This window comes from Cibotium barometz, chromosome 14 (genome assembly GCF_041138505.1).
Source record: "Cibotium barometz isolate CiBa-2024 chromosome 14, ASM4113850v1, whole genome shotgun sequence".
NCBI classification, from domain to species: domain Eukaryota; kingdom Viridiplantae; phylum Streptophyta; class Polypodiopsida; order Cyatheales; family Cibotiaceae; genus Cibotium; species Cibotium barometz.
Window position 1 is genome coordinate 24,855,546 of NC_141059.1, and position 23,688 is coordinate 24,879,233.

The 23,688-nt window shown below is 41.4% G+C and overlaps 2 protein-coding genes across 2 annotated transcripts; one reads left to right on the forward strand and one right to left on the reverse strand.

Annotated features, from left to right (window-relative positions):
- Window positions 1-76: 76 nt before the first annotated feature.
- LOC147631837 (uncharacterized) lies at window positions 77-23,488 on the reverse strand. Its single transcript, XM_086807966.1, has 7 exons — window positions 23,252-23,488; window positions 22,582-23,159; window positions 22,417-22,482; window positions 1,272-1,383; window positions 455-967; window positions 307-359; window positions 77-275 (listed from the first exon to the last, which is right to left on the reverse strand). Exons 4-7 carry the CDS (start codon window positions 1,350-1,352, stop codon window positions 77-79), a joined length of 846 nt encoding a protein of 281 aa, XP_086664092.1. The 5' UTR covers window positions 1,353-1,383; window positions 22,417-22,482; window positions 22,582-23,159; window positions 23,252-23,488.
- LOC147631838 (uncharacterized) lies at window positions 17,267-19,282 on the forward strand. The gene is made up of 5 exons (XM_086807967.1): window positions 17,267-17,302; window positions 17,665-18,470; window positions 18,557-18,727; window positions 18,862-18,951; window positions 19,036-19,282. The coding sequence occupies exons 1-5, from the start codon at window positions 17,267-17,269 to the stop codon at window positions 19,280-19,282; spliced, it is 1,350 nt and encodes a 449-aa protein (XP_086664093.1).
- Window positions 23,489-23,688: the final 200 nt, after the last annotated feature.

Sequence of the window (23,688 nt, forward strand, 5' to 3'; positions counted from 1 at the left end):
TTTATGCTCGCTCTTGTAGCATACATCGGGTCGTCACATCAAAGAGACTTCTTCAAATTGGCTCACATATGAACAATCATAACCGTGAGCATAAAACTGGCATGGTTGGCCGGGCGGCGGGGGGGCCGGGGGCATAATTCTGCTTTAATGCAACCTTCCCCTCAACCGAAACTTGTACATCAATAAAGTTTTTGCCTATTGGAATGATCATGGCCGAAACTACTATTTCAAGCCTTAAACACCTGGAACTCACTTTCATGGTTCTTCCCTCTTCTTCCTTGAACACTTGAATGTCTCCACCACCACTCCTTAATTTCGAGTAATATCTCATCGGCACTTGGTATGGAATTCTCCCCATCCTGCATTCCCAAGCAAAACAAAATGTGTATAGGTCGAATAGGTTTCATTATTCAAGACATTAAATAGCTCAATTAAGGAGGAAGGGCGGTTATACCTTGTATTTTGCCAAAATGTTGACACTGGAATTGTTGTTTTCTTCAGAAAACTTGAATTCTACATGGATGCAGTGCAGCTTCTTCTCTTCAAGACCGCTAATAGCCTTGATAATGGTGTCATTAGCTTCTGCTAGTTGGACAGTCATGTTCATGTTGATGTGAAAAAGAGGCGGTTGTTGACCAGCGGCCTGCTGGCTTGTCAGCACCTTCATGCCCGAGTACTGGGTTTCCGGCGGATCAGCTGAAGAGACTGACCGACTGCAAGAGCCGGTCTGTGCAGGAGGAGGAGGAGTTGGCGGCTGATGCAGATCAGTTGAGAGAAAGTACTGCAGTTGGTGGCTAGCCGCCGCCGTTACACAGCTACTAGTAGCTGCAGTGCCCGCGATCATATTGGGCGCAGGCTTTGAAGCAGCTTGTATTACACGCACGGCTTGCTCAAGCTCATCTGCACGGTTCTGGAGTTGTTTGAGGTGTTGGAGAGTACGCTCCAGGATAGTCACCTTATCGGCTTTCTGCCAGACAAAGTAAAATTACAGAAAGAAAAAATGAATGCATGATATATGATTATATGGGAAACAACACTAATTTACTCATAATATAGGAATAATTACTGATCATCATAACTACAGCTAACCAATTAAGCAACTGATCCCTGTAGACCTATGAATTTATATGTGATTTAGATACACCCGCTATGTAATTAATGACTGAGTCACACACTGGCTGGCTGGACAAGCACAGCCTTACATTGCTGCAGCCTCTCGTCCTTAAAATTCACGCATATGCTAGACATTGGTAGAAAGAAGTAGTCGTCACCTTCATTATACTTGGCACAACATTTCTGAGGACTTTGAAGCTTTCGCTTTGCCTTTGCCTCCGTTTGCGCTCTGCTATCATGTGTAGCCTAGCCACTTCCTTTTGCTGCACTCTGCTATTGCCATCCAGCTTAAGATTAGAGGAAATGGAAGGTGTGCATAAACTCGGTAACTCATGCAGACAATTAGTCAGTAAATTAGTCTGGCCAGTAATTCCCTCAAGAGAACCAGCTGCTGAATGGTCCTCTAATTTCCCCCTAAATTCTCTACCTACACTAGCCAGCCTTGGAAGAAACCGTGTGAGACATCTCTTCAACAGAGAACAGCTAGACGTAGGACGAGTACCACCCTGCATTTGTATATCTTCATCAAATTGCGGTCTCCAAGGCTTGAATCCAACATGAGTACTGGGTAGTGTTGTCGAGTTGTTGCTTGTGCTGCATGCCATGAGACTCTTTGCAGGATTTATATCAATGAAACTGGCTGGCCAAATATTGCAGGGTACTGGAGTTATCAATGAAAGTAGCTGGGCTGACTGGTCATATGCGGTAGCATAACTATAGCAATCCTTCTCAGGAGGAGGAGGAGGAGGAGGAGGAGGAGGACTATGACATCCAGAGATCATGGACTCCGCTTCTAATAATTGACGCCCAGTTAGTTGGATTAATGAACCTTGGTCATTAGATGGCACAGCATTAATGGAAGAATCCTGCTTAGGATAACTCCAAGAATCACAGTTACAGTAATCGTAGTTATAATCGGCGGCAGAGGCAATTGGGGCCGGGGGAGATAAAAGACTTGGAGAGTTCTTGAAAGAAACACGCTGATCCGATATGGTAGGTGGGCTCATGAGTACTGTGTTCATGTGATTCAGGGGGGATAAAGTAACAAGCTGATGATCATTATGATTAATTGGCCAATAGTTCTGTGCAGGATCCATATATGGCTGGTGTAGGGGCACGTTAATGGGCTTGATTATCTCCTGCGCATGTAAAGAGCAGGGCGCAAGAGCTCTTAGTCTGTGGCAATGCGAGAAGCAGTGGCCTTTACACAGGGACAAGACTGTCCAACGCGCACCGTCGACCAGGACCTCTCCACGAATCATAGGTTGCCATGCAGTCAGAACCTGCGGGCCCAGTCAGGCTCCATAGGCCCATAACCTATGACGCCACTTTGCAAAATGTGGGATTTTCCACCACGTTTGCATTTGATTTTTGGCTACACAATATGTAATGACCCACCCTTTGATTTTTTGACTACAGTGACCCATCTGCCATGATTTGATGATAGCATCCATGACCCCTGCAAACAAAACAATCAAGTGGTCAAGGACCCTCAAAACATGACAAAGGGACCCTTAATTCACCCCCTTTCTCTTAGGCTATAAGCTACCCACCACTTTGCAACATGTGTGCTTTTCCATCAAGTTTACAAAATCATCCGATACTACACATGAGCAATATGCCATGACTTGGCGACAGCAACCAATGACCCTTCACACACACACACACCCAGCCTCCGTGAAGTGGAGGCGGCCCCGCCGGGATGAGGGCTGGTGAACTCATCGTACATGCTTATAATCAACCCATCAAGGGTAGGTACAGGAAAAATGTCAAGATAAGGTAACTCGCTATACGTGACTCAACTTGGGTCTTTGAATTTGATTGCAAGTGTTCCCCTATATGACATTAGCCTGAAAAAATTATATTATATTACATATGATAAACACTTGGCAATATCTCTTTTCATAAGTGTTGAGTCATTTTCAATCCTTCTTTTAAATTCTACACGACTCTTCTATGCCACATTGTTTCTCCATTATTGTAGTGTTATCTAAGGTCACTACATTGCCTAGGAATTCCATGAACCCCTCGCCTACTAGAAACAACCCAAATTTTATCTTATGTGAAGTCTGACGATTAACTTTTAGTAAAAGATTAATTCCATAATGCTTTTCCTCTCTAGATCAAGTAAAGTCACGGGACCTTCTTATCTTTGAGCTAAGTTTATTACTTGTAAAGCCTATCTATGAGATAAGGAGGTTCATCATTATAGGAGCATTATAGATTCATTATCATCATATTTCACCCCAAAAAGTAAGTTTTTTCTTGACTGAAAGTTTGGTTTATTAGCATGTGTTGAGGTCATGTGAATAAATGTTTTTTGAGACTAAGCATAAGTGTCTAAAGATTCAAGGTGTGACTAATTTTTTTAAAAGGCTAAGCATTATTGAAAGAAGAAAATAATCATCCATTATCATTAAAGATGATTTTTTTAAAAGGCTAAACATTGTTGGAAGAAGAAAATAATCATCCATTAGAGTGACCAAAGGTTTAAAGGATAAAATGTTATTTCAAAAGCATGAAGGTTTTATCGTAGTTACATTTAGCATAAAGTACATGCCAAGGATAGCCACCTATTTCCCTATATTCAAGGAGATAATTGTGGAGACAATAGGAGACATTTGAAATTATTCTCTAGCAACTCAAAAACTCAAGTTTCTTCGGCCTTAGTGGCTTTTACTTGAAGCCTATTTAAGGCCACCAATTTATAAATGAAGTGCCCCTGCTTATGCTAATCACTTCTGTCAGACTTAAACATTTTCATGATTAGATTTTAACTCTTATTGCTTAGTTGTTGGAGGTACATGGGTAGTGGGAATTGCAAGATGGGAAAAAGGGATACCAAGTAATCCCACATGCAAAGGCAGTATGGAAGATGAATGGACACATATAGTCCAAAGTGATTACCAAAAGTAATACCACATACAAAGGTACTGTGGAAGATGAAAGGGTATATCTAGTCCATAGGGACGACTCCTATTGTCAACTCCTCCAAGCTTGCCTTTAGTGGAAGACTAGAGGGCTGGTTAGGTAGATTACGGATATGCCTTGGCGGCATGCTAGAGTCTCCGTAGCCCCATGCAGATGTACTGTGTGCCTCTAGGCATGCTAGCAGCCCTCACGAAAGGGGCACACTGGGCATATATGTTGGCTAATCATTCGTTTCTTCCTTGGTGTGTGAACCATGACATATCATGGGTGGTGTGACAACTCTTGGTTTCCAAGATTAGTTTGTTCACCATGCTTAACCACCATGTCTAATCATCATTTCTATCCACCCTTTAAGCTTTCGTCAATCACAACCTAGGAGTGGTGTTAAAGCCTAGTTTATCCAAGCATAGGTTTAATTAGTTTATCCATGTATAGCTGATCCAAGACCAGGTTTATATTAATTAAAAAAGACCACATTAGTGTTGAGATATCGAGCTCAACTAGTGCTACGGCAGACATTAATGACCCGCCTGGGTGATAGCTTCTGCATCTACACCACTGGCATAGTTGGTGAGATTATGGGTGATATGCAGCCAGTGGGATGATAGGCTATGTGACAGCCATTTTGGATTACTAGAGACTGGCATAGTTATAGCGCCAACTCATTTAGTCGTGTTCGCATTATGGACAGACCCTTGTATGTTGTAGTAGTTGAGTACTAACCCATATAGTGTGTACTCTTATCTTTATGTTATGTTGGTTGAGTAGAGAAGAAGAAGATAGAAGAAAATTTAGCTATCCATCTCTCTCTTGTGTCTTGCTCTCTCTTGTATGTGTTTATGTTTTCTTACTAGGGTTTGAAGCTCTCCTTCTCTTTATGGTATTAGAGCCTGGTTCGTGTGAGAGCTAAGGAGGCAAGGAAGAGGTAAGAACAAGCCAGGAAGGAAGCGGTACTAAACGAGTAAGAGCACCATCATCTCTTTTCCCTTCTTGGTTTAGGTACAACACCCGCTCAGTAGCTCTGGGAGTTACACATCTTCAATTGAGTAGCTGTCTTCAAGCGGGAGCGGAGCTACACGAGGGCAAGTATTCTGTCCTATTGGACAATACTTGTTTCAGCTAGATTCACGTTACGGGCCCCGTTTCGTCACTGCAGGGTATTTTCGATAGTTTTTTGAAAGTTCTGGTAGAGAACTATTTTTGCTCAAAATTTGGTTATTGTAATAGTGTAGCAGTACATTTTGGAAGTACAGACAGGGTTTGCACATGTATTGTTGATGGTGTATGTACATGTACTCTGGTCACATTTGGTGACCAAAGTACAGGCTGTGCTGAAGTACCACTGCTGCAGTTTACAGGAGATAGTTACAAGAGATACTGCTGTATTACAGGTTGCATACAGAAGTTGTCTGTTTGCAGGTTATTTGATTGATGTGCCTGAAGTACCACTGCTGCAGTTACAGGAGATACTACTGTATTACATTTGGTGACACACAAGCCGTGCTGAAGTACCACTGCTGCAGTTACAGGAGATACTGCTGTATTACAAGTTGCATACAGAAGTTGTCTGTTTGCAGGTTATTTAATTGCTACAGGAAAACATGTCTGATGACGAAACTAATCAGATTGTTAGTGAGAAGCTAGATAAGAATAATTTCCATGGTGGAAGTTCAAAATGACCAATTATTCCCTAATGGGTAAAGGATTTTGGGATTATGTAGAAGGAGACAATGAGGAGCCTCCAGAGTTATCTGAGGAGAATGCCACTCCTACAGATATAAAGGCATTCAAGGAATGGAATCACGGTGCAAGAAAAGTCATGTACTAGCTTTCAATTAGTGTCACAGACACTATGATAGGACACATACAGGATGCAAACACTCCAGTAGTTGTATGGCAGAATCTAGTTCAGATGTTCCAGACAAACACAAAGGCAAGGAAGTTGCAATTAAAGCAAGAGTTGCATCTACTCTAATTCAGGTAGAGGTCATGGTCGAGGCCAAGGTGGTGGCTGACAAGGAAATCAGAATTTTGGACAACTGTCCAATGATTCACAGCAGCAATCATACACAGATGGAAGAGGCTAGTCTAGAGGCAGGGGCAGCCAAAGAGGCCGAGGTGGTTAGCAAAGAAATCAAAACGCAAATGGCATAGAATGCTATTACTGTAGAAAACCATAACACATGGCAAAGGAGTGCTACTACAGAAAGCAAAATGGCATTAAAAGTGGAAAGTTGCAGAGCAAGGCAACTATGCATCATTTAGTAAACATGGAGGTGATGACAGAAGTGAGCAGCTGTTTGTGATGCAGCACATGTTAGTTCCATAACACGGGATGTGTCAGGATCTCAAGATATATGGTATGTGGATTCTCGTGCCTCAAACCACATGACCAGTCATGCTGAGTGGTTTAGAGATATGCAAAAAATGGAAAAACTAGGTTATGTAGAAACAGGTGATGATATTGTGCGTCCCATTGCGCAAGTTGGTAAAGTGCCATTGTCTATGCAGGATGACAAAATGTACTTGGCTGATGTACTTCATGTTTCAAATATTACAAAGAACTTGGTTTCTGTTGGACAGATGGCTGAGCAGGGTCTGCAAGGATGTTTTGTGGAAGACTTCAAAAATAAGTGTCGCTTGGTTGCAAAGGGTAACAAAAATGGCAGGATGTTTACTTTGGATGTGAACATGCATGAGAGAAAGGCAGCTATGTTTGCGCATGGAACATGTGTCATTGCAGATATTGACATATGGCACAAGCGCATTGGTCATGTGAATGTACAGTGATTGAAGTCTATGCAGGCCCAAAATATTATTGCAAGTTTTGCCAAAGTTTAAGGTTGACGGTATGCATAAGGTATGTGAAGCATGCCAGCTTGGTAAGTAGGCCAAACATGCTTTCCCACATGAAAAGCATGTCAGTGCAATGCCATTGGACATCATACATTCAAATGTATGGGAACTGACCAAGACTTTAACAATTGCAGGTTGTTGCACGTACTATGTTACATTCATTGATGACCACACTAGGAAAGTGTGGGTTTATTTCATGAAGGAGAAAAGTCAGGAGTTTGCTCACTTTCACAGATTTAAAGCCTTGGTCGAGAAGGAAAAAGGCATGCAAATAAAATGCCTAAGATCAGATGGAGGGGGAGAACATTTCTCTATAATGAGTTCAATGATTTCCTAAGAAAGAAGGGAATCAAGAGGTAGTTTACATGCAGGTACACTCCGCAACACAAAATGGTGTTGTAAAAAGGAAAAACAAGCACATGGCAGAAATGGCACATGCCTTCATGGCTGAAAAGAATATGCCACATTACTTTTGGGCAGAAGTAGTAGCAAGTACTGTGTACATTATGAACAGGGCACCCACTACAGCTGTTCATGGTATAAGACCGGATGTGTACATTATGAACAGGGCACCCACTACAGGCATAAGACCGGATGTGTCTCACTTGAAAGTGTTTGGGTGTATTGCATATGTACATGTTCTTGATGAAGTGAGAACAAAGTTGGATGCAAAGGCAGAGAAATGCATCTTCATTGGTTATGCTATGGAGAAAAAAGGTTAAAAATGTTATAACCCTACCACTCGTGAGATGCAAGTAAGAAGAGATGTTGTCTCTGATGAGATGAGTAGCTGGTATGCACCAGTAGTGAAGGTAACAGAAGATGCAGATGTAAGAAGTACTGATGTTGCACCACAAGTAGAGCAGTAAATCACAGGTGCTGAGTGGACCTAGGAGTCCTCGAGCAATGGATCCAATGTTAGCCCATGGTCAGGTAGGTTGAGAAATGATCAGGTAGACATGTATCATGGAAAGGGAAGGAAAAGGTAGATCAACTTTTTGTGCTTGATGTATACCAGGCAGTGATCCAAGTGTACCAGGTCCACGAGGGTTAGATACCCTTTTGATGGTTGAGATATGATGAATATACATCCCATCAAATGTTATGCTTACATGGTAAAAGCAATACAGGAGGTTGAGCCCACTTTCTTTGAGTAGGCAATTGAAAATACGAAATGGGAAGATGCCATGGATGAGGAGATGGCAGCATTGGATGATGCAAATGCAACATGGGAGTTAGTGCCTTTGCCTAAGGAAAGAAGGCAGGTGGATGTAAGTGGGTATATAAAGTCAAGAACAATGCTGATGGTTGAAAACCCTAATTCCCATTTTGTAAGATCAAAACATGGGAGGCATAGTAAACCCTTTTAAGATTTTGTCAAAACCCCCTCATGTGACATATCGTTGTAAAGCTCTTGAAGAGTAGGTTCTAAATCCACATTCTCCCATAACTTTGGAACTAGTATATGCGCTCAAGATGCGCCAAAAAGTAGATTGAAAAGTAAATTCCCAAAGTAATGGAATTCTCCCAAACTCCCTAATATGGTCTTAAAACCATCATTGGTAGCTAAATTAAGCCTTTTCTTTCTTTATAACAAGAATACCCTTCCCTGCAAATCAGTTGAGATCTCCCTCTCTCAAGACTTTTATTTCAAGGCTAAGTATATACGTCTCTTATTAAGCCCTTTCACACACACCAAATCAAAGGGCATCAACGAGTTTGAAGAACTTTGCCATGAAATCAACTCTGCAAAATACAGTACCCACCTAGAGGAAAATTTTAAATTCAGTGCCTATAGTGGGATTGAAGAAAAATATTTCTAGGGATCATCAATTGGGTCTATGAGAAGTAAACACAACAAATCTTGAATCATTCCATCCATGAGAATCAATCCTTTTCTCGATTTATAACTATATGTAATTAACAGAGGACAAGGCTAACTATGTGCACTAATCCCTACCATTAAGGGCTTAAACCTAACATTGGGGAGTTGCTATATCAACGTTTTGCAAAAATTCTTTGATTTTGGCATTCATTTTCATCCTCCAACTTACACTACATTTTTACCTATGTCAAGCATTGCATTGTGTTAGCCTTTTGCCTTTGGGAAGTTTAGGTGTGAACAAAGTTGATCATGGGCACTTTTCACCCTGTGCTGGGGCAGGGTTTTTTTTCATGATTGAGAACACACCCTTAGTGTGTTAGCAGCCACATCAACCCTTGCACAACTACTAGTATGCTATACTCCACTTTCTCCTTATTATATGTGAGTACATTCTAGCTATTGCTATCATCTATGTCGCTCTTTGAGCTCGTGTGCTTCTTTTGTCTATGAGTTTGTGCAATGCATCTCCTGTCACATAGGGTGTGATTTGACTTTCTAGCTTTAAGATTTTGATGAAGACATGGTTAGAGATAGATGACGAAGATTGAACCGATGACATTGGACAATGAGGATCTAGTTGTAATGATAAGGCTAGATTGGGCCTAGTTAGAGATTGACTACCATTAGGGAAAATTTGGACTCAAAAAGGGGCCTTGTAAGAGATCCCTTGGGATGGTGATGTGGACAAAGCAAGCCAATAAATCCACATATAATATTGGAGGGCACGTGCGTCGTTTTTGAGTTCTTTATTCCATTAACTGACATGTAGGGTGTTTTTTAATTCAAAACAATGCATCTTGAGTATAGTTTTTTATTCCCACTATGGTGCCTTATTTTATTGAAAAAAGACACCACTCTCTTTCTTCATTACACTTTTGAATGTAACGAAGCCAACTCTGCTAACCGAACTTAGTCCCTACAACCAATCATCTTGCATTGTCTCCCTCATTGTCTTCCCGATTGCACAACCACTACCACTCCAAATCCGAGTTTTTTTGAGCGGGAGGTTTTTGATTTTCTCTTCTTCTCAAGGCGGCAAGTTTTGAAAAAGGATGGAAAAGTATTTGTTCTTCATGCGCCATACCTGCTTGTGCATGAATAACAATCCCATTTCTTACCTTTTTCAAGTGAGGGTTGTGCTTACAAGTACTCTGTACATTTGGGTTCATCCAGGATACCAACAAGTTTGTTTGATGGACAAGGAGGTATTATTTAGTGATGTTGTCTTTTGGTTTTAATGAAGCAATCTTCTTCACGGGAGATAAGTGTAATATCTAAGGTTTTTTTTGGTTAAAGTGTGAGTTCATTATGCTTTTTGGTGTTGTTAAAGCACAGAACAATGCAATGGAACCTGTGCAGCAAAAGAGGAAAAAGGTGGACATCCACTTCCAAGTAGAACCCGATTATGCTCCCTGCTGTAAGAGAAATTGGTCTAGGCCAGCATGCGAAGCCCGCATTACTGAGCTTCGAAATGAAGGAAAGAAAAACATGGACCTTTGGTTGGATGGTAGTATTTACCCACCAGATCCAACCTCCTCTCAATCTCCATCATTCTTTGGGTTGACAAGTTTCTTCAAGTTTGTGTGTGAGGGTGAAAATGGATTGCTTGGGTATTGCAAAAGACTGTTTGGCCAATGTCAAAGTATCTTTGAAAGACATTTGAGTGATAGAGATGCCAGGATAAAAATGCTTGAAGGTGCGAATTTTTACTTGGCATCGATCACAACAGCTTTGCAAGCTTCAAACGAGGACAAGGCAAAAGTTTGTGCTGGGTTACAAAAAGAGTTTGATCATTTGCAGCAGACTATTTGTAAGATGCAGGACACTATAAAGGAGAAGAATGAAATTTTGGCAGTTCGAGAAATCAACAATTTCACATTGGAGAGTGAGAATGCACACCTTCGAAAACAACTTGAAAAGTTCAACAGAAAATTGCAATATTTGAAAGACACGCCATTAGGTGCTCGATTACGCAAGAGAAAGATCAAACCATTGGAAGAACTCAATGTTGGAGGTGGCCAATGGAAGCGTCGTGTAAAAGCTTGCAGGTATTGGGATCTATAATTTCTTTGAGCTTAAATTTCTTTGAGCACTCACTTTCATTTTCATCTTTAGTTCCTTTCTTGGAGATGGGGGATTGGGTGTGGGGGTGGTATAGTTAGATGAATGGTGGACTGAAATAGCTATCGTTGTTGCTTCAGGATGGTAACAGATGTTGTGGGTCCAAAAGAGCAAGGTTCTGATATATTTGGCAAAGTTCTGACAAGAGACATCATGGAGTCAGCAATACAGCATCCTAAGTTTGCAAGACTTCGATCAGACATAGCAAAGCAATCCTTGCAAGAGGTGAGTGAAGCATTCACGCCTGCAGATGCACAAGGTATATGTGACATGGCTGGTATAAGCACAAAGTCTTACAGGATGTTGTTTAATAAAGTAAAAGAGGGTTTCAATTGCAAGCTTGGAAAAAAGACAGTAATTCCCATTCCAAAACCATTTCACGTAAACAAAGCTCGAAATATTCTCCACTTGGGAATGGTCGAACTTGTTGGAGAGCCTTGTCACGTGTCTAGCACATTGACAGTGACTAAAAAGAGCGGGGAACAGAAAATTATAGAGCTTACAGAGTTCAACAATTTCATCATGGATGTTCGTAAATTACAAATGGCTATGGTGAAATTTTATGACATCAGTGTACATGAGTGCAATGGAAGGCTGAAATTTGTTTTGAAACTTGATGAGAGTGAGGTGATCAAAGGACAGAAGCTGGAAAGGGTTAGCATTACTTTAATGAATAGAGCTTTGGATGCAAGTATCAGTAATGCTGATGAGAAGCACTTTAGTGTACAATCCGAAAATGAGATTTGGTGGCTGGCTGCATTTGAGGTGACGTGCTATCCATTTTTAAATAAAGAATATTATGTTGCTATCCTCTTGTTATGATGTTGTAGACAATCTAATAGTTGTTGTTAACAGGTTCCAACAGAGACCCATGAAATTCTGAAGTGGTACTTCAACCAGACTGAGCTTCCTTCCACTATCCAGCAGCAGTCGAATGGCGAAAAGCTTTATGTAGAAGGATATGGTGAATATGAGGTTGAATGGCACCTGGCTGCAGATCTTAAAACCTTGAAATGCATGTTTGGTATTTCCCAAGGAGCAATGGCCAAGTATCCTTGCCTGTATTGTATGACCGAACGAGGTGTCTCCAAAGGAGGAAAAGAGAGAGAATGGAAATGCCCAAATGCAATCAGTAATAGGCGTGAACCTCCAAATCGTGATGCTCCAGGAGTGGATCCTACTTGGGATCCAATTCTTCCTATCCCTTTGATCAGAGTTCATATTTGTGTTTTGCATGCGCTGGTTAGAATAATTGAGAAACTAGTCTACATGTACATCGAATTTTCATGGAATATGAAACCAGCAGTAGAGAGTGAAAGAACTATTAAAAAAATAGAGCAAGTGCTTTCAGATGCAGGTTTACATTGTGGTCAAGTGAAGATTGAGAAGGACTTGAGAAGATCAGGGAAGACCGGAAATGTTCCTAGCAAACCATGTTTTGGAGGTGCAAAAGCCAGAAAGTTCTTATCTAATCATACCCAGAGAGGTCATCTGGGTACAGATTTTGAGGTGTGGAGGAAGCTTCATGCAGCTGTACCTGACCGAGGCTCTTCAGGACAAGCAAGGGTGGCAAAGGCCAAAGCGTGGTTGGCGCTTGATCGCCTAGCACCTTTGTTGCAAAAAGCAAGGTTTGAAGATGGGGATGTTGAGAAATTTGAGGCAGTTGTGACAGAGTTCTACACTAGCTATGAAAAGGCATGGGGTGCGACAAACTTGACACAATACATGGTTATTACTTGAAAACCTACAGCTTTGAGTATTTTTTGTTGTTCAAAAAATATTGTACGATACTAAATGTCTTGTTGTTGTTGAGCATTTGTAGCACATTTTGCATGCACATGGAACCTTCTTTGCGGAAGAGTTTGGAAGCCTTGGGATTTGGTCTACCCAAGGCATGGAAAGATCTCATTGGCAAGCACGTTGTGCCTATCAAAGGGCCACTCAACATGGAGGAGGAATAAAGAAAAGTAATCCCATGAAGCAACTATGTCAGTGGTGGTATAGGCGGATTCAAGTGAGGGCTCGTGTGAAGATCAAACATGCTGAATCAGCTGTGTCATGTGCAATAAGAAAGGTTCAGGCTGAACGGAGACGTTCAATATATGTCTCCTCACAGGGAAAGCAGAATCATGCTGAATGGCTAAGACAACGACAAAGACAGGGCAGAGTGTGGAAGAAAATTGATCATTGAAATATATATTGTAAATCAATGATGTAACTGAGAAAGATTTTAAAAGAACAAGAGCTTTCATCTATGTCCCATATAAATGTTTCCAATATATATACATTTCATAGTTTGCAATGGTAAACAAGAAGAGTATTGAGAAATATGACGAAACTTCTGAGAAACTGGAACAATCTAAATTTGTTAATCTTGAACAGAGACTTCCCCCAGCCGAGCCTTTTTTGTTGACGTTTCTGCATCATCTTCTTCATCCTCTATTAATGGCACAAGAGGGACCATTGGTCTTGCTGTTCTAAGAAGATGCTTCTTCCCGCAATCACTCAACAGATTGGGATCTGTGATTCCACATGCCAACCCGTAAGCAGCATATGTTAAATAATATTTACATCTTAACGAATATACTCCAGGTCCCTCTCCAAAAATTCGAACAGCTGCTTGTAGCTCCAGAAGTATTGCCTTGTTTGCATTCAGCCTTACGTGGTACCCACCTAAATACCTGGATAAAGACTTTATCGCCATCAGAGGAAAACTGGCGTTGTCCTTCGAGTAGCTAGCGTGGAATATCACAATTTGAGGGAATTTTAGGCGGTGTATATATGTTCCTAGTGTCGAATCGTGGCCCAATCCCGCCATACGCTTGCCTGAAGCACGTTTGAGGAATGTGTCTTCATATATTTCCAACTGAAAAAATAAAGGAGCATTAGCCAGAAACAACATCACCAAACATTTCAGGACAAAGTTGATAAAGCCAAATCCAGAACAAAAAAAAACTAACCTCTTGGTTCTCATCTGCTTCAAGCAAGGCGTCTTGCCATAAATTAGTGCTCGAACTAGGAACGTTTTCCGCTGACTTGTTTGGCACATCCCTACACCCTCCCATGTTGGTGATATTCAATCTGTCCCTTGCTTCTTGTAGCTCTTCCTCTGTGGCATCTTTTCCTTCATATCTAAGGGCATCAGCATAGATCATATTTAGTGTTGCTGCAGCAGAAAGGAACTCAGTGTCTTTTACATGGCTATCCACTAGTAGGTACTTGTCTATCCCATCATCATCTACAAAATTGTCATCGACCTCCAGATTCTGGGCTATGAAAGCTATGCAATGATCTTACCTTAAGTTAAATACACGTTGTATGTCTGTCAGCAATATATACTCTGAATCTCCTACTTGGTAAGAGGGGAGAAATGGCGTTGGAATGGGGGAGGAGTCATCTGATTCAATCACAAGCTGACCTACATCACTGTTTTGTTCTCTAACTGCCTCAATATCAACCACCGAACTAAGCTTCCTCTCTTCTTCAACATTGAACTCCTCAATGACATGAGGAGTGTCCTCCTCTTCAGCAGCATCCTCAGCGGTGGGACTTGCCTGACGAGAAATCGTGTCTTCACTTTCAATTTTTGCAAGCGGCTCTGTACCTTCTTCATCTGTTAATTGCACGTTCATGTGCAAGAAGCATAAGAAGGCGTAGGAGTATTCCATCAAGCGGCACTTTCTTTTGTGAAAAGGGCAAAGCAAGGCTCTCTTCTTGTCACATGGCACCTTGTGCCAATCCCTGTTTAACCTCTGCTTCTTATCCGGCGAAACCTTGAGATTAAAATGAATGTGACTTTTCCCATCAATCATCATTGGTTCTTCATTTGTGAGCTCGTCAAACTCTTGCTTTGCCTCTTCGAAGTATCCATGATGGCTAGACAATGTTTCCTCCAGAGAAAAATCGCTATTGAACATCAACGAAATTGCAGGGTGCAAATCATGATGTCGACATTTGTACAGGAAGTCATATAATAGAGTTGCAGGAGTTTCTTTGATCTCTTCGTCCACATCAAATTCGACTTGAACTTGCGACATGGCTGAATTCAAGTCTGTAGAAAAGACATGGAAAATATTAGTGCAGGCAATGAATCAAGAGACAGTCGATCTTAAACAACAAATCTCTGTGGTGTAAATGGATTCAACATAACGCGAGAGGAGATGCCAGAGGAATCCAGGTATTCCTCCTCGCATTGTAGTGAATCTATTTTCCCTAACGCAAATAAAATTACAGCTAAGTCAAGGACCTCTTCTCGCATTATGGTGAATCGATTCACCATAATGCGAGGAGGAGTATTGTGCTTCCTATGGGACCTTCGCTCGCGTTGTGGTGAATTGATTCACCGCAATATGATGACTTTATCATCCTTTGGCAACGCCTCTAATGTTATGGTGAATTAAAAATAAAGATAGTTCTCCAGTACCCATACTGAGAGAGGAGGTGTCAAACGAATTAAAATACTCTTCTTCGCAGTCAATTCACCATAAGGCGAGGAGTCATAGGTTTTCAATTCACCTTAACGCGATGAAAAGACAAAGCAAGTAGTTCTCCTCGACTGAAACCAAAACAACGAAATAACAAAAGAAGAAAATGTAAATGGATTCAACATAACGCGAGAGGAGATGCCAGAGGAATCCAGGTATTCCTCCTCGCGTTGTAGTGAATCTATTTTCCCTAACGCAAATAAAATTGCAGCTAAGTCAAGGACCTCTTCTCGCGTTATGGTGAATCGATTCACCATAATGCGAGGAGGAGTATTGTGCTTCCTATGGGACCTTCGCTCGCTTTGTGGTGAATTGATTCACCGCAATATGACGACTTTATCATCCTTTGGCAACGCCTCTAACGTTATGTTGAATTAAAAATAAAGATAGTTCTCCAGTACCCATACTGAGAGAGGAGGTGTCGAACGAATTAAAATACTCTACTTCGCAGTCAATTCACCATAACGCGAGGAGTCATAGGTTTTCAATTCACCTTAACGCGATGAAAAGACAAAGCAAGAAGTTCTCCACGACTGAAACCAAAACAACGAAATAACAAAAGAAGAAAAAAGCACAAAGGAGATAAAAATACCAGGAAAACGAATTGTATACAATCGTCGCAGGAGATGGAGATGAAGGAGGTTGGAGGTTTGTCTTTGACGTTGGATACAGGAGGATGATTGATGAAGGAGGGTTGGAGGAGATAGTCAGTCGTTGATGGAGATAAAGGCCGTTGGTGGGGAGATAAATGAGAATACAAACTCCAAAAGAGGCAATAAATGAGATGAGTATCCTAGAAAATCCGTCTTTAATGCTACGCAACACGTGAGCGCCGCGTTTTCACCCGCCATTCCATGACTGCCACGTGGCATCCCGCCGTGTACCTAGCAAAAGAGGCAATAAATGAGATGAGTATCCTACAAAATCCGCTTTTAATGCTACGCGACACGTCAGCGCCGCGTTTTCACCCGCCATTCCATGAATGCCACGTGGCATCCCGCCGTGTACCTAGCACGTGTACAAGCTATAAAGTTTAATCAAAGCCCTTTTTAATGCTATACGACACGTTAGCGCCGCCTAGTCGCCCTGGCAGCCCGCCAGCACGTGTGTTCGCTCTAAAGACTAATCAAAGCCGTTAATCACGCCACCTTTTCGTCCTCTTATCGATTTTGCCTTGTCCGTCCTCCTGCTTGCCTCCAGCTGACTTCCGACTACCGCCACAGTACTGAACCGACTTTCCAACACCTGCACGACAGTCTCCATCCATTCACACGCAAGAAATGTAAGTTTTTGTATAATACTTGATTGTTTTGTAAGTTTCTTGTATATTGCTTGTTTGTTTTGTTTTTTCTTCGACTGTTTGCCCTGTGCCATTGTTTATTCTTCGACTGTTTGCCTTCTGCCGTGGTGACTCGATTCACCTTAAAGCACACGACGGGCCATTAGAATCTCAATAAGCTCCATGTCTTATGGTGGATCGAATCACCAAGGGAGAAGGCAAACGTAAGAGATTCGCGTAAATCGATATACTATAACGCGAGGAGGATTGTTTTGCTTTGACTGGCCCTTAGACTCGCGTTATGGTGATAACGCATGACCAAAGGGCAAAGGATTCACGATAATCCACCTCTTATTGGTGTCAATTAAATCACCTCCTACACGACAGTCTCCATCCATTCCCACTCATAGAATGTGATGAAAGTGTATTACTTGATTGTTTTGTGTTTCTTGTATAATACTTGATTGTTTCGTTTTTCCTTCGACTGTTTGCCCCTGCCGTTGTTTTCTCTTCGACTGTTTGCCCTCCGTCATGGTGATTCGATTCAGCGTAAAGCAGACGACGAGTCATTAGAATCTCAATACTGCTCTATGTGTTATGGTGAATCGACTCACCAAACTGCTAGACGGAAAGGTAAGAAATTCGGGAGAACCCTCCTCCCGTTGTAGTAGATCGATTCACTATAACGCGAGGAGGATTGTTTTGATTTGACTGGCTCTTAGTCTCGCGTTATAGTGAATCAAATCACTTTAACGCAAGATCGAAGCTCAAAGAATGCACGATAATCCGCCTCTTATTGTTGTCAATGAATTCACCATAATGCGAGAAAAATTATTGTGTTTCTGTGGACCTTCATCTCTCGTTATGGTGAATGGATTCACCATAACGCGAGGAAGTGCATATTGCTTTCTTGGCCCCCCTCTCTCGCTTTATGGTGAATTGTTAATCGTGTACTACTGAATAGCAAAGTTTTCTGCTTTTTCTTGCTTTTTCAGATGGCTCGTGTAAGGCATACAGCTAGACCCATTGATAATGCAGCTCCCTCATCTACTGGGAAGAAGATGGGCGTTCTGAAAGCCTCAAGATCAAGAAAATCAAGCAGTCCTTCCCGATTGTCCAAAACGCAGCCTAGACTCAGGCGTTTCGCAGAGCATTCGGCAGCCCTGCGAGAAATCAAAAAGTTTATGAAGCACCCGACAGCTGCTATTCCCAGATTGCCTTTCCAGAGGCTTGCCAGGAGAATTTGTGAGCAGAATGGAATTTTGTTTAGGTGGAAGGCATCGGCCTTGTTTTGCTTGCAAGAGGCCACAGAAGATTGGATGATCGAATTTTTTTTGGATAGTTACGTTCTTGCTGCCCACGCACACAGGGTGACAGTAATGGACAAAGATTTTTTCAGCCTAATAGCCCTTCGTTTCAGATACGATAAGTCACTTAGACCAGTTACGTTTACTGATGAACGAATGTTACAAATTTTGGATGTCCGGCCTGTACAAAAAGTGAGAATTGAAGAGGTGACCGAGGGAGGTCCAGATCATGAGCATCAGACTCGGGCAAATTTAATGACAAGCGCTCAAAGGGAACATCAAGCTGCAATGCTTGCATTGCAAACAAAAAGGGAAAATGTTCGAGCACTCCACGCCATGAATCGGGAGGCGCTGCAATTTTTGTTGCCGGAGTTCTATGTACCCTTTAATATTAGAGGGCATAGATGTTATTTCCCGATTCATGCTGAAGAAATCAACATTTTGTTTGATCCCAAAACTGAAGTCAACGACAAAGTGCTCAGATGTGTTTTAAGGTATACGCTTTTCTCTGTCCTCCCACAATTTTTCATTCTTGGCTCTTAAAGTTGATGCCTCACTCTTGATATGTTTCCTTGTGAAGTTTTGTTATTTCGCTATTGCCCGAGGATGTACAGCAACGAGTGTTCCAGATTGATTCACTGGTCTCAACACTGTTGGTAGTAGAGGCAGTTCCGTACCTCGATGTGCTGAACTGGTTTCGGGAGGTCCAGCTGGACGATGCCCGAGTATTTTTTTTGGCATATCATGAAAAGTGAGTTTGTCTCTCTCTCTCTCTCTCTCTCTCTCTCTCTCTCTCTCTCTCTCGCATGATGTTTATAGGAATCACCGTACACGAGTTATGTAGTGCTTCCTTTGGATTGAAACTAATAGAATTCTATTGTGCAGTTCCCATTGGAGTCTTCTACTAGTCGACGTGCAAGAAAATGTCATTTACCTTGCAAATTCGACATCTGGTGTCCATGGAAATGTTTTGCTGTAAGAAAAAATCATTAAGATACATATTATTGTTTGAGTTAGAAGTCCGGATTGATCAGGATAATGATTGGTCTCTGTTTACAGTGGAGTCAGGAAACTAATGGCAGCTTACGAGAGCCTCAGCATGGACATCGACACCCTGGATCGATCGACCATCCGTAGGGTTAGTGTCCCCAAACAAGAAGATGGCTACAGCTGTGGGTGGAGGGTTGCACTTAATGCAATGTTGCTGCTACGAAGCATTTTTCAGCTCCCTTCAGAGGATGTAAGCATTTTCAGCTCCCATACGCATTTGTGCGCTTGTTTATCTTCTTATATATTGTCATGTTGATCTTATTTATGCCTTGATGAATTGTGATGGCAGTTTCCATCAATGTCTCGCTACGTGGACCTAGACGTCCAAACGTTTAGGGAGGAAAAGATTGCGAAATTGATCGAGGTCGCTGAAGTTATGCCTCCAGACGGGCCAGTGGACTTCATCCCGCCCAATCCACGAGGGGGGATAGGCCCGTCTGAGCCTCTTTCATGGGCTCCATACTTAGGAGAAGAGCCCTGGCTCCATCCTGAAGCCGATACCTATGGGTTCCAGCCATAAATAGTTTTTTCCTTCTTCCAACAAATGTACGTTCGTAAATATGCAGCTATACATGTATTGGAGGGAGAACATCAAATGTAAATACACTTATCATTTGAAAATCAGAGGATCAAATTTGCTACTGTGTTCCTTCACTGCTTGCTTTCTTACTTTAAGCCTTTTTTTGTATACATAAAAATTCAATTGGGGAATTCTTGCCTTCATTACATTGTTTTAAACAATAAAGCATTACAAAAGCAATGTTCTGAATAGATAAGTTTATTGCATATGGAAAATACATTGTCACCGTATACATGGTCACATCATATATCTTCTAGTGCCTCCAATTCATGTGGGGCTGCAACATCTTTACAAATGATCTGATGCTCTCTTCTTTTACTTAGCTTCCGACCATCGAGCTTGAAGCAAAATTGATCTGGAGGATTCTGAATAGCTACTTCTAATTCCTTCCTAACATATTCGAGAGTCCAATTCTCTTCCACTTCCAATGTCAAAGATGGGTGACCCTGTCAAATCATAACTATATCTATCAAGCAAGAGTGGCTGCCATCTCTTGTATCTTGGTCCATGCTTTCCCAGTTGTTGTTGATCCATCGCCACCTTCTATAAGTAAATGACATGCACAGATGTTGCCTGGCAATATAGTATCTGATTCCAAAATATCATTAGGATAATTTTCCGAGAATAATCAAATAAGCGTTGTAACTGTTTCACAAAAATACATTTTAATGTTTTAACACTCACCGAAATGCAATGTCGGAGGTGTTCAATCGACATTCGATCAAATCATCTCCCTTTGATGATTTCACTCTCCAACCTTTGTCAAACAAATGATCAAGCCAGACTTCATCTACATCTTTGCACACAAAAGTTGTTCTAGTTTTTCTCAATTGTTTACAATCAGAAAATAAATGAACAAAGCATGCAATTGGAACAAACAAACTTAAGTGCACATTTCTTGCACCAATGCTAGGCTTCATAGCACATTTAATATCATTAAACATTTTGGTCCTGTATGACTCTATCACTTCTGTGTCAAGCAATGGCCACTCCGGACTATCAAGTGCGGGCAACGGAATACGTTCCAACTTTCCATGTCGACTCGATTGAGTGGGCAAGGTATAAAATGAGTCATAGAAATATGTTCTACTTCTTGCGAGATCACTTGGTGCACGACCTTCATATTGAAGTTCCCCCACCTCACCATGTACGACATTCAAGAACCCCGTCAAGCATTGTGCAGGCTCCCACTCCTGAAGGTTGGATGGGTACAAATCTGTGCAAGGCAGAAAAATGTATATCAATCACCTTATTTGCAACGTTGAAATACAAAACACAAGCACTTACAATGTGGTCTGTGTCTTGGAAGTCCTTCCAATGGTCCCACGTTAATCTCTTTTTGCATGAATACATGCTGGATCAACACTTCTTTGACAGTTTTCCCTCCTGGTGCCATCTTAAAGTCAAGGATCCTTCCTTTCCAATGTTTGGCCAAGTCTTCAGATGCCTTTCCCTTCACTCGGTAGTGGCCTTGTTTTCCTGGCTGCATAGTGACCCAAGAGTACTTCCTGTATACTTGGGGAATCCATTCTTCGTTCTCGTCTTTTATGTTATACAACACAACAGATGAGATACTGCTCCTTGCTCGTTTCAGTCCACTTTCGGGTGCCATGATAGAATAACAGACGTATGAGAAAGAAGAAGTAGCAGAAAGTGGATGACTGGGCTAACCGCTTTTGTGGATCAAGGAGGGAGGATGAAATGAGGGACGGTGTGTTCTTTTTGGGCGCCAAAGATGTTTCAAGATTCAAAAGTGGAACCAAGTTGAGGGAATAACCGGGAGAATGTGTATCTATCTATTCCAAGCATTCAAGCTTCATTAGTTCTAGGGGTGGTGGAAAGAATTTTTTAGTGCTCCACGTCTAACACAGGAATGTGGAAAACATTCTTTTATTGTGTTAGTTTCTGACAAAAAAACGGTTTTAAATATTTTAAGACAAGGTGATGGTTTTTTTTAATATTTCATGAAGATAAGAGTTTCTCCACGTTTTGGGTGGGTTTGTACAGAGGTCCCACCACCGGTGAATCTCGTTCGTAGATTACATGTCACTCAATCTATGTGTCTATTATTATATTATTGTTGAAACAGCCCTCTTTTGAGTCCAGAATTTTCCTAATGTATGAAGATTGGACATGGTCATGGTTAGAGATATATGGTGAAGATTAAACCAACATGAAGATATAGTTGTGATGATAGGGCCTCTAAATCTTGCACAGTAGTTTGATTTTGATGAATACTAGTCTAAGATAGTGCTTCGTTACTTATTCTAATTTCTATTTTTCTATCAAGGTGACTTCTATTTTTCTATCAAGGTAAGGTTTTGTACCTAACCCTTCACAATTTCACAAACATTTTCACTCGGATTTAATGCTAAAATCAATCCTTAAGGTAGCTACTAGAAAATACAAAAGATTGTAGGAGAGTTCAATAAATTAAGGACTTTTTGCACATGGAGTTGTAATAAAAGTACATATACAAGGGTTTTTTCCTTTAAAAAACAAACAGAATTTACACTTCATCTCAAAATTTAACAAAGGGTGTAACTAGAATTTGAAAATAAGGTGGTAGGGAAATTTTAAATAACCCTCCAATGAAGGTGATATAAGGGGGTCTTCACAATAATGCCCATGAGAACATAAAATAAAATTTGATTCTCAAACAACCTTCATCTCAGCACAGAAGTTGTAGTTCAAAAAAGAAGTTTACTTCAAGTATTGGAATGATCATGGACACTATTAGAAGAAGCAATATGAATAAAAGCCACAAATATTCTCAAGCATGTACTATGAAAGCCAAATTTGGAACTTACTTTCATGGTTCTTCCGTAGCTTTTACAACAAGTTAGGCAGCATCTCGTGCGCCCATTTTCGCCATCCTGAATTTTCAAAAACCGCTATAATAAGAAATAGGTTCATTTTACAAAGGGCTTCAGATACTAATATCGTTGAAAGGCCATAATTTGCTGGATCAATACCTTGTATTCTGGCTCTTTTCCTCTGAGAATTCGGATTCCACAGCTGTTGGACAGTTATGTGATTATGCCGATGTGAAGAAAAAGAGACGGTTGGCCATTACTCTCTATACGCAAAGAAATCTCTGCTGTACTGTTTTAGAGGAGCCCATCGACGTGCCCTTCCTTAAACGTATATGGATCCTGCGCAACATTGTTTGCAGAAGCTTATTATATAATCAGCGCTCGATCAAGCTAATAAAGCATCCCTAAAAAGATCTTTTTTTACTTGCATGATGATTCAGATAATTATTAGCTATTATAGTAGACGACGCGACAATTGCAAACGGGAAGCAAACGCGCAAAGACATGAACAGTACAGTGAGCATAATTAACTGCAGCTAGCGCCCACCACACCAGACCTAATCAACACGTTTTTCTCATCACGTACTTGTATCTGATCCTCAGCGGCCTCCCATTATAATTATGATTACTGTAGTTATGCAGATCTGTTAACTAAATGTAATTAGCATGCTTCTCATTAGTGCTGTACGGTCTTGTATACATATACGTCAGGATGATGATTGGCGCCCTCTTCTGACCTGCAAGAAATATCATATGGGACCGATGATCAGCCCAGCTAATTTGAACTTTCAACAATATTGATATCGATTCTTCAAAGAGTTTCACTTACTACTGATCTCCTAGGCTAGCTCGTAGAGAATTAAGGGGCCAATTAGCCGAATCAACTGGTGAAGTAGCTAATTTATTAGAGAGTAAATGCACACCGCGCGTCCATGTCCTCTAAGCTCGCAAGCTGGGGAGGGAGCTGGCATAGTACAGAGCGCAAGTGGAGTCAAAGGCAGCTAGTACTAATTACCAATGACGAACGAGTACATATAATAAGATATCAAGGCTGAGGGGGGGGGCGGGGGCGGCAAGCTAATAAGGCTATGGGTGGTGGGTTTGGTGCTGTCTCTCACAGAATTTCAAGGCTGAGGGGCGAGACCAGCGACCAATCATACGCTGCCATGCTAGCAAACCTACCCCAGAAAAGTGGTCATCGATGACACAGCCCCGGTCTAGTTAATCCATAAGCGATGACGCCACTTTCCATTCACATCATGGAAT